Source organism: Rhipicephalus microplus, chromosome 4 (genome assembly GCF_043290135.1).
Source record: "Rhipicephalus microplus isolate Deutch F79 chromosome 4, USDA_Rmic, whole genome shotgun sequence".
NCBI classification, from domain to species: domain Eukaryota; kingdom Metazoa; phylum Arthropoda; class Arachnida; order Ixodida; family Ixodidae; genus Rhipicephalus; species Rhipicephalus microplus.
Window position 1 is genome coordinate 28,306,586 of NC_134703.1, and position 10,803 is coordinate 28,317,388.

Below are 10,803 nucleotides of genomic sequence, written 5' to 3' on the forward strand. Positions count from 1 at the left end.
TGACTGAGCCGCAGTGATCTGCAGCGATTCGCAGATTTAAAGGACCTCTCACCAGGTTTACGGTTCATAGAATGTACAGGTTTGACAATTTCGAGCTGACGAGCGCACCAAAATTCGCAACGCTACGCACTGCGGAGATGGGACAAATTTCAAGCTGAGCGCCGCTTGTCCTTTTAGCGCCCAGAGAATGAGGGGACGACGTCAATAACGAAATTGCACTACGTGGACGGTAGCGCGGTGACGTCGCCAACAGTAGCACTCGACACGCCGAAAATTATTTGACACGTGTACTTTGTGCAATCGGTTGCTTGAATAGATGAATAAAACTTGACAGAAACAATGAGACAGAGAGAACAAGCCACGTTTTATTTGAAAAAAATATGAACAAAACATGTGGGAGGGAAACCTGGTCCCGATTCCCTATGGTAATCTCGGCGACCACCTGGGCCCGTTAAACCGAGGCCCGGTGGACCATGGGAGGCCCGTCGCACACAGCATCGTCCCACAGCTCTTTGGTACCGAAAGGGCGCAGGATGACCGGAAGGGGAGGGAATAATTTTGCGGTGCACTCCACCGTGACATAAAATATCATTGGGGAGCTGCCACAGACCCGGCAAGAGAGAGCAACACACAAAGAGAATGTGTGCGTCTCTCTCCTTGAAGCAACACTCTTGTAAAATTTCTTTGATTTGCTAGTGAACATATCAAAATCATCCGAAGCTTTATATTTTCATTATCAAGTAGCTTCGCAGCCCAAAACCGAGGCCGGCCAACTTTTTCTGTGTATCAGATGTTAAATGTTGTTAGTGGCAGCTGTAGTCCTCTTTGGTTAACTGAGGTTAGTGTGCCCATATAACTAAGGTATTACTTCTAATTACTTCTAGCTTACTGCTGCACAACATCAGTAAATCTTCCCACGTCCCTATAGCCGCGGATGTCTTTTGACAAAGCTTTAGTATCAAAAAAATATCCTCCAATATGTATATTTGCTAAGTGTGAAATTTCTGTCTGCAACAAGTTTGGAAAGGATTCCAGTTTCAAAAACATGTGCTTATCCTTTCGGAATAAAAATCGTTTAATGAGAATTTTGGATGTACAACATGTGTAAAGTCAGGAAAAAATAGTAATAAAAAAATCATGAATGCTATTTTGGAGACAGCATCCCACAGAACTGCAACATGTTAAATATTATTTCTGAGTGGTATTCTTTGAAACACAGGCCTATGCACAGTACCTCATCAAAGTTCCACCACATAAAATGTGTCTGTTTTCCTCCTAGAGTGACGAGCTCTGTTCGGCCTTACTGGCACATTGCCATGCATCTGAAGTAAAAGGAAATTCAGTAAACAAAGAGAGTGACAACACCTCGCAAGTGTTGGTGCTAAACAAGCTAAGAGCAGCACCAATAAACATGCAAATCGACTTTCGTTGCTCGTGCACGGGAGTGCTAATAAAAATAAAACTCGCGGTTCATGTGCCTTTATTGAGACCACATGTCTAAACCAAAAAGGTGTTGCCGTAGACCACACTGAAGCTAGAAGTAAGTTCTGTTTATCCCCGCAGGGAGGTACAAGTTCACAAGCTTCTTGTAGGTCCTATGAAGCGGCAGCACCTCACAGTGAGTGTCGTCATCGTGACGCAATTTATCAACAAGCAGTGGAAAACATTACTGCACAACAAAACTTTAGTGAAGCAAAAAACCTTCAAAGGCATAATGCTCCTTCAGAAGCTGACTCAGTGAAATGTAGAATAGTAAATATATTTATTGATACTTCGTGAGAGAAAAAATGTGCACCAAGCAAATGGCCGTCAACTCTTTGAGAGATGAGGATACACAGGCAGATTTGAGTGCACCAGCCAGGCCGCTGGGCTATGACTTGCTCTGTGTGTCGTCCTTATGCTTAAGCACACCCTTCTGGATGAGGTCGGGGATCTCCACTGCCAGCCATGGGCCAAGCTGCAAGAGGCAAAATACATCACACAGAGCATTATTTAATCTGTACCACAGCTGCCCATGAGCAGCCAGTTGGCAATGTAGTTCCCCCAGTTGGGCATACACACAAGTACTTTAAAGGCTAAGGTCCTATGTTTGATTATGACAACAACAAAGAAACATCCCTTACTCCTTAATCTCACCATGGAAGAACTTGTTTCTTAACTCTCTTTTGCTGCGACAGCAGTAATAAACTGCAAACTGGGTTACCTCTGTGTATTCATTCTTCTCTTTTTTTAGGCCAAGAATAGCCAGCAGCAGCAAGAATTAAAACAGCATACACCTATACATCTGTCTTTCACAGCCAGAGTGCTCTGAGACAACCACTCAGACAACCATATCTGGACTTTAATAATAGCTCAGAATGTAGATAATTGGTACAGTTTTACAAGCCATCTGCTGTAAAAGGGTTAAAATAAGTTCATCACACCAGCTCTTCCAAATGTTAGCATTCATACTTACCCCAAGTGCCATGGCATGAGCAATGCCAAACTTTGGCACATTCCTTGCCCACAAAGGCTTGAAGTGATCCGTCATGCAGATCTTCCCTCCCCTGTGAACAACACGAGAGGATGGTAAAGTGGACGATTAAAACAGCGTTTGAGCAACATCACACCCAATAACAATAGATTCTGCTCCTGCTTCTTATATACTAATTTAAGCTGCACACAATGCATGTGCACACACATGCATGCATATATATTCTCTCTGATATTTCTGCAAGTTAAGCATATCCTTTTTTTGTTTCAATATACCACAAAATTCTAGGCCAGCAGCCCCTATGATGGAAGAGAATCCAACAATATTCGGAAGGGGGCCCTTGCTCAGTCGCGGATCAAAATTCAAGATGGCAGTAAAGGAATGCACACCTGTGCTTCTTACGAAATGTCTTGGTGAATACACGTGCATCCACTGTTTTTATTTGACCTCGTCGTGGGAATGAATCTAGTAAGTGAATGTGAAAATGAGGAGAGAGGGGGAGGGCGCTAGCTCGGTCATTTGCGAATTACAAAGAAAAACAACTCATTTGCCAACGTTGCTTGCAGCCACTGCAATGGACTTCATAAGAGTGAATACAGTTATAGAACACTTTACTTTTAATGGTGTAGGTCAAGGAAGGGATGTAGTTCCCCGTATATGTACAAAGCACAAAGGCCACTGGTATGACTGTACACTTTGTATACTTTGAAGAAGTCCGTTTGTGCATGTAAAGAGGCATACAGGATCGGTTAACGAAGTCACGATGCCACACTGAGGACCGGTTAACAAAGTCATGATGCCACACTAAAGCCTCTTTTGGTATCACAAAGGTAGCAACACTCCTCCTCCTACCCTCCTTTTCCATGAGACTTCAATAGTTGCTTGCAAAACGCAGCTGATCCATCTGTTGTCCATTGGTATAATACACTCATACTCTATTGCACTATGGTGTCCAGCGAGGGAACGGTCCAATGATAGATAGCTTAACAATGAAAGCTCGTTAATTTGCAACCAGTTAATTCAGACTGATGCCCTAGTCCCGATCAGTCAGTGAGTCACCAAACTTGATTTGAGTCCTACGGAACTACAGAGTTGTAGTTGCAGGCCGCGCCCACATTGGGGCAGTAAGACAATGGTCCTCCGCCCGTTCGCAGGCCCTTTGGACAGCCCTTAGTTGTTTATGGAGATCACTGCTTCTGGGGGCTTCCTTCAAGTCCTCTTGTTTATTAAAAGAGGCATTTTGTAACGCCAAACATTTCCAGAACATATTGTCAGAGCATGTGAGCTAATGAGCAACACTCTTCATGGCATTCAGAGCATTGTGGATCGATGTCCAGAGCAAAGCGACTGAACCTTCTTACTCGATGAAAAAGATCCTGTTTCTAACATGCAGTCCCGATCATTCGAACGCATCGGTATTTACAATGGTTAATTCGAACTGGGAGGCCCTGACCTTCACCACTCCTCCAAATGTCAAAGTGATCACAATTTGTTGCAAAATGAAACTAAGTTCAATCAGTATGATGCAAACAACGAAGCCCCAGTTTTTCTCAGCTGATGAGAATTCAGACATTGTAGTGGAGCTCTTGGACAAGCTGCAAACGATGCTCATGGAGATGCAATAAAAGAAACTCAACTAAATGATAATCACTGATCATATTTAATTTTGATAGTGTTAGCTCTGCCATATAATAAACTTGTTTTGAAGGATAAACACTGTCACATATTCTGACACTAAAGCAAACAGCTCACATAACTGCATGTTTATGCTTGTTTCGTGCATATCAATGCCTGATCAAAAATTCCTCTCGCTTTTCATAAAAAGCTTCTGCCACAAAAGTATTAGTAGTAGTAGTGCCTCATTCATGATAACAAGTCCAGACGTGGCTTCTTTGGGTTTTGTCTGCGCAGTGTGGTGCAATCTCTCTTTATTCTAGCACAAGCTAGCTAATTTGAACTTCACTTAATTCAAACAATTTTATAACTCTCTCCAAGTTTGAGTTAACGAGATCTTACTGTATATAAATAAAAAACTAAACAAGTAAAAAGAGAAATAAGTAATGTTTGAACTTACTACTGTAGCGACAAGCGCACAGGAAGCCTGGATATTTAACAACGGATTCTGAAATGCATCTGCTGGACACACCAACAAATCAATTGTAACACTCCGGATGCCTCACCTGTACATCTTTGCTGTTTTGCCATCCAGCGATGGCAATGCAATTTCGGGGGCTGTGGTTGGGTATGTCACCGGAATCTGTGCACAGGAATTCCCAGTGAAAGTTTGAATATACAAAATATCTGTGAGACATTAATTACAGTTGGCAGCAACAGAACTTGCAGCTCTTTGTGTCGTGCTCCGTTATATTATCTACAAATCAACACACAAATGATTTGTCTGTTTAAATATGAATGCAGCACAATCATAATTACTGGTAGCATTAAAGTGCAATCCACAGGAACAGCTGGCATTTGATATCATAGGGATTGTACACTAAACAACTGAAAATAGACACCCCGTCATTTTTCAGTATGTACCAAGTATCTGCGGTATTGTCAGCAATGAATTTCCCAGCCAACTGCCCATTTATCCAAATCAGAAGGCCACTATTTACCAATCCTGATTCCTAAGATGGTGCAAAGAAGTCCTGCATGCTTGCACGCCAACCACTAAATGGAGCAAACCACATTTCAAGGACATGCAAAAGTATACTCCCAGTGTTTTATCTTAAACACCTTCTATTTACATCAAGACTTAAATGAAGAGTCATAACGATTCCCTGTAAACTAGTGGTAAATGTTGTGATGGCGAATGCCTGTTCAGTCCAAATGAAGACAACAGACACTACATGTTGTAACCACTGTGATAATTAGAAAAACAAATATCAAACTTCATGCCAATGCATGCAATATGTTGAGGACACAGCTGCTCTCAAACATGTTAAATAAGTTCGACAATCCGCCTCTGTTAGAAATCAGAGCTCTACAGTATAGACAGAAACTTGTGAAAGCATTACAGAGGCTCTCGTGCAACAAATTACAGACCCATGCTTTTGCCCTCTTTTTGATTCCAAGCTCAGTACAGTACAGCAGGCTAAAAACTAGCATTTATAAATTTCCCTGCTTTTTCTCTCTGTCCCTTCTGAATGCCTCATAATTCATCACACATGCTACCAATAAAGAAAATCCAGAGTGCTGGTTAGATTATAGATTCTCAAAAAGTAAAGGAGCAGAAGGCCAGAGGCCCATGTACTGTCTCACATCAGCTCACATTACCCGGCTGATCAAATTATCTGGAGTCCTCTACTACAGAATCTTTGGGACAATAAAACAACACCAGCCAACTATATTAATCTTATCAGCTATACTATGCATTCAAGAACCAACTATCCCAGAACAAGCTTTCCTCTCTTGGCATTTCATCGCAACAGTAATTATATGGGCACTCGAGCAATGCCCGTAGTATCAGTGCAATTGTGTGAGATGAGTAAGCATCCTGGCCCCCTGTGGCACCACTTTGAGCTGGGAAAAGTACTACTGCTATTCTGGACACATTGTGCAGAATAGCCTGTAAAGAGTACGCTTGTTGTGCATTGTGCCTGTAATGAGTACGCTTAAAAAAGAACTGTGGCATGGGTAGCACTTCTAAGTAGCTGGAAGCAGAAAATATAATGGTATAATCATAAGTGCAGGTAAAATGAACACATTTGCATGCCCCTTATGCCGTCGCACGGTGAGACTAAAAATCACCAGCTGAGTGCAGTGTGACACACTCATATGTCACAGCATTAATGCATAGACAGTGATGAAAGCGACATTTTTATTTTTGGAGCAGATTCCGGAGCAGGAAAAATGGCGCTTTGGAGCAACCTTGATTGTTCTTGGAGCAGAAAAAATGCTAGCGTGCAGCCGCTAGTTATGTTTTTGGAGCAGACAGCAAAATATTTAAAATGACTCCTGGAGCTTAATGCATCATTTAAGCCTATTATAAATATCAATACTTATTATTAAACATATTGTGCATTTATTAATCACTGCAAACTGCAAGAAACATAATTAAGCAAATGGACGGTCATTGAACACCAATATGTGTTTTGTTAATTTGCAAAAATAGCCAGCATTCAAATTTTAAGAATTCAAATGAGCTAAATGAACTAACATTTAAACTGCTTGTTCTTGTGACATAAACAGGGTCAAAGGTGATGAAAGTGCTAAATGTAATCAGACGCATATACATTAAAGCCCTCATAGTAGCAGCTAGTATAACTAAGAAGTCTCGCATGCATTTCACCAAAACAGTCTGCTTGTAAGGTACAAATATAGAACTATATCAGATATATATAGAAAATGATAGTACGTGTAGCATTGTCAATATTCTAGTACACAGCTCCTGTACAAGCTTGACCCTAACTAGATGACAGGACACGGCTTATTTTAGGCTCGCTAGATGGTCACATGGTTTAACTTCATTGTTTTTAGTTTCCCCAACACCATTTCGGAACAGTTACAAACAAATATTGCATTTTGGAGCATCATTTCTCTTTTGGAGCAGCCCTTCCATCACTGCAGAGAGCTAAGTGCCTCAGCACAACATCTGCTAGGATGCTTTCACTTAGCTCTCACCACTAATTTCCAACGGTTGCTACAGTACTATTTTGTTACACTTTTGCTAGCTCGGGGGCCTAGACCTGCGCACTAGCCTAGTAAGAATTGTTTTGAAACATTCCTTTCACGTAGGGTTGTGTGTTGTGGTGCGTTACGCTGTAAGTGAAACTAAGTAAATCATGTTTCCTGCCTAACAAGTAACTCATGTGTACTCTGACAGGAACAGATACGTGAGCAGTATGAAAGATAGAGGTAAAGATGTTTACGGGCCAAAGAGGTCTTAGTGGTCAAAGACAAGGATCACTCACGTCAAACTCCACGTCGAACTCGTACTTGAGAAGCTCGTGGATGTACCAACACTTGCCGAACCACCGAGTACCATCCTTGTTGGACTCGAGCCGGAACCAGTCATTGTCATTCTCCTTGTTGTTCTGCACGTACTGCGCATACAAAACGAGTGCTTTACCAACTGCCGACACGGAAACACTGAAGGAATCTCGCACAACAGATAGCACTACTTCTGGGTCAGACAAAACGGCGGAAAATTGTGTCATTCCACGAACGTTGCTTGTTCATTTGTCGGCTCTGTAAATAAATCTTTGCCAAAGCACGCCTGCTTTCAGGAGCCCTACAATGAAATATTTTGGCGTGTACGAACAAAAAGTGTTGCGAAGTACTTCCTTGAACACAGCTATGCAGTGCGTTGATTAGATTGAGTTCGGAACAGATATACTTTGAAATCTGGCAGCTTGAACGATTCACAGTACATTGCGGCGGGTTCGCAAAGTGAGAGTGCACTTGTTCAAATTATCTTACCTTGATCAGCGCTTGGTACTCCTCCTTTAGTCGTGAGGGCCACAGATCCTTGTCGCGTGGCCCAGCTTTAGTTCTCAGCAATGGAATGCCACTAAGTGTTTTTCTCGTAGCATCATCGACCATAATTACGCTCTGGAAATAAGTTGAATGCGATCTAACAACACGCCACGATTCACGACACGCACAATGGAAACAGCAACATATGTCAACAGGTGAAGACGCACGACATATGATCGGCAAGATCCATAGCACAGAACACCTAGCCACTGTATGTGTTCTGTGACCTAGCTATTTCACACGTTGCTGCGACCGCTGCGTTTTGCAGTCTTTAAAAAAAACAGAAAAGATAGTGCAACGCTTTGCGATTTGCAGTGGCCCGCTTTTGCGTTATTAATTACCTTTTCAAACAACAAAATAAACTTTCAAAGTATTGTAACCTTTTACTTTCAATCAAAGATGTCGCTAAAAGCGCGAACGTGGTATTCATATATCCATGAGTTGAAGTTAGTGTAAGCGTAGAGTTCTGCAAAACTTCGTGGTTTGAAGCATGACCTACTACACTCCTGACCTGTTCAGATAGCGGGGTTCCTATGGGAGCGCGTGTCCCCGCTCTCGTTCAACCGCTCACCATTGGTGGCGCTACCTATAACCTGTTCGTCTGTTTCTTTACGGTTGTTTTGTAGGCGCTGGTATAAGAATGCCTGCATTCTGTAGTGAACTGGCGGCATATATGTGACTATTTCTTCCCATACATTGCTGGTTAAGCAAGGTGTTCAGAGCGCTTGAGTATTTATAGCACACTGGTTGACAAACGTGGGAACCCGTAGATTTACACGATGTAGGGCAGCCTATGCGTGGTAGCGTGCATTTTATTGCAAAAAAATTCTGAATGTCTTTTAGTATTATTATTTCTGAATAATTCTAAATTTTGGATCATAAATACGCACTACGAGTGCTTTGTTGGTCAAAATTTGACCACAAAGAGTGAAGATGACGTCAGCGAGCAGGTGCTGACTAGCGCCACGCCGCTCGTAGGTGACGGCCCTAGCGGCAGAAGGTATGAACTAGAACGTGGGCGCTGGAAGAGGTGCTCTCTGGGCAGGTCAGGAGTGTAGTAGGTCATGGTTTGAAGCAGTTTGAAGCTTTGCATTTGCACGTGAAGTCGAAGCCAAAGCAGATCCAAGCCGAGCACATTCATTTATCCAACGGGTCGGAGCTTCCATTGAATTGGAAGGTAGGGCCGGCGGCTGCCGCTCCTCACGATGAACTAAGGTTCGAAACTCGATGCGAAACTAGATAAATCTCCCAGAAAGAGCGTTTCGGTGTCGCTGAGAGCAGTGCCCGCATTTTTCGCAGCATAGGGGTTCGCGACCAGCCGGTTCGGCAGTGGAGGCCTTTCGAGGGCTGATCGGGTACCCGTGGGTCCGCGAGCCCCCGTCCCCGCCTCCTCATGACGGACGGCCGCTGCCTCTGCAATGGCTCAACAGGCCTCTAAGCCAAGGTTCAACGAGCGACTGCCAGTGCAAACAATTCGACACCGGCTTCCCCGTCAGGTGCGTATCGTTTGACCTGACGTTGAATTGGATGCTGTGATGTGGGTAAGTGCCCTCTGTTTTTTTTTTTAACTTTTCACCACGCATGTCGTTGATTTCTGATCAGATGCTGACAATTCATATGCACAGTTATACGACTAAGATCTATTATCAGGTTGTGGTCGTACACAAAGCGCGATTGATCACCGTGTGAAACCGAAACCATTGCTTCGTCAACAAAAGCGGGGGATGAAAAGAAAGACGAGGCTAGCAGCTCAATTGTGTGCAAAATTACGCGTATGAGGCGCATATGAAAAAACTATATCGAACACTGCGTTCACGCGGAACGGTGCACGATGCGAAAATTTTCTGCCGCGTGCACGTGACGATAGCGCGAGCTTCCTCGTGAACGTCGGAACTGAAATGACCTGGCGCATCTATGGGCACATGTTTCACTCGGGAGAAAACGGCTGACGACTTCTCGTCTGCGCAGGTGTCGACGGCGTTGCTGCGGAGGATGGCGTTCAACATTATCTCCCAGGTGACGGACTACCTGTACCTAAGCGGCTTCCGTGCCATCACGCTCAGCGCAGTGCGCACCATCGGCATAACGACCATCATCAACTGCAGCACCGACCTCCCCGACATGCCGATAGGTGCCGACAACATCGAGTTCCTGCGCGTGCGCGTGGACGATTCGCCCTACTACGACATGTCCGTCTACTTCGACCCGATGTCGGAGCACATCCACAACGTGCACATGCGCGGCGGCCGCGTGCTCGTGCACTGCATGGCCGGTGCCTCGCGCTCGCCCACGCTCTGCCTGGCCTACCTCATGAAGTACCACCGCATGCGGCTGCGCGACGCGTTCCGCTACCTCAAGGCACGGCGCCCCGTGGTGCACCCCAACAACGGCTTCTTCCGACAGCTTATCGACTACGAGATCCAGCTGTTCGGAACCTCGAGCGTCGAGATGGTCGAGATGCCCAACCTGGGCCCCGCGTACGGACTCATCCCGGACATCTACCTCGAGGAGTGCAAGGGCCTCATCTGGCTGCACAGCATCAAGGGCCTTGGCCAGTAGGGGCCCCTGCAGAAACCGGTGCTCCTGCCTGGAACAACTCACCTTGTGGAACGGACAAGCCTGTTGCAGTGATCATGTTCTGGACAGTTAGCCGAGGATGGTCCTCTCCCGTCTGATGGCACAGTGAGGTGCACATGTCATCCAAACAGAGGGCGCAGCAGTGACTTGTTTGGACAAATGTTTGACCCCTTGGTCGGCACATTCGGCTGTTGCCGGACTGCAGCAGCAAAGCCGCAGTAGGCATTAATGTAAAAACAAGATTCCTGGCACCAGCCTTGGCAGCCATGGTGTTA

General features: G+C 44.6%; 2 protein-coding genes across 6 annotated transcripts; one reads left to right on the forward strand and one right to left on the reverse strand.

Annotated features, from left to right (window-relative positions):
• Positions 1–1,743: 1,743 nt before the first annotated feature.
• Ufc1 (Ubiquitin-fold modifier conjugating enzyme 1) lies at positions 1,744–8,428 on the reverse strand. 2 transcript variants are annotated; one of them, XM_037422625.2, is made up of 6 exons: positions 8,293–8,428; positions 7,895–8,026; positions 7,387–7,518; positions 4,654–4,730; positions 2,456–2,546; positions 1,744–1,957 (listed from the first exon to the last, which is right to left on the reverse strand). In XM_037422625.2, exons 2-6 carry the CDS (start codon positions 8,015–8,017, stop codon positions 1,871–1,873), a joined length of 510 nt encoding a protein of 169 aa, XP_037278522.1. In that variant the 5' UTR covers positions 8,018–8,026; positions 8,293–8,428; the 3' UTR covers positions 1,744–1,870. The 2 variants fall into 2 exon arrangements, with proteins under 2 accessions (XP_037278522.1, XP_037278521.1); XM_037422624.2 differs by lacking the exon at positions 8,293–8,428 and having other exon boundaries at positions 7,895–8,167.
• Positions 8,429–9,064: 636 nt separating this feature from the next.
• Positions 9,065–10,803, forward strand: LOC119171789 (dual specificity protein phosphatase 18). Of its 4 annotated transcripts, none has more exons than XM_037422626.2 (3): positions 9,065–9,166; positions 9,256–9,447; positions 9,920–10,803. In XM_037422626.2, the coding sequence occupies exons 2-3, from the start codon at positions 9,370–9,372 to the stop codon at positions 10,508–10,510; spliced, it is 669 nt and encodes a 222-aa protein (XP_037278523.2). In that variant the 5' UTR covers positions 9,065–9,166; positions 9,256–9,369; the 3' UTR covers positions 10,511–10,803. The 4 variants fall into 4 exon arrangements, with proteins under 4 accessions (XP_037278523.2, XP_037278525.2, XP_075748505.1 ...); XM_037422628.2 differs by having other exon boundaries at positions 9,068–9,128; XM_075892390.1 differs by having other exon boundaries at positions 9,077–9,128; positions 9,251–9,447.

Coding starts and splice junctions, on each gene's coding strand:
- Ufc1 (XM_037422625.2), bottom strand. CDS start 8,017: ATGGTCGATGATGCTACGAGAAAAACACTTAGTGGCATTCCATTGCTG. Junction 7,519..7,894: donor AGTACCAAGCGCTGATCAAG/GTAAGATAATTT, acceptor TTGTATGCGCAG/TACGTGCAGAACAACAAGGA. Junction 1,958..2,455: donor CTCATGCCATGGCACTTGGG/GTAAGTATGAAT, acceptor TGCCTCTTGCAG/CTTGGCCCATGGCTGGCAGT.
- LOC119171789 (XM_037422626.2), top strand. CDS start 9,370: ATGGCTCAACAGGCCTCTAAGCCAAGGTTCAACGAGCGACTGCCAGTG. Junction 9,448..9,919: donor GACACCGGCTTCCCCGTCAG/GTGCGTATCGTT, acceptor TCGTCTGCGCAG/GTGTCGACGGCGTTGCTGCG.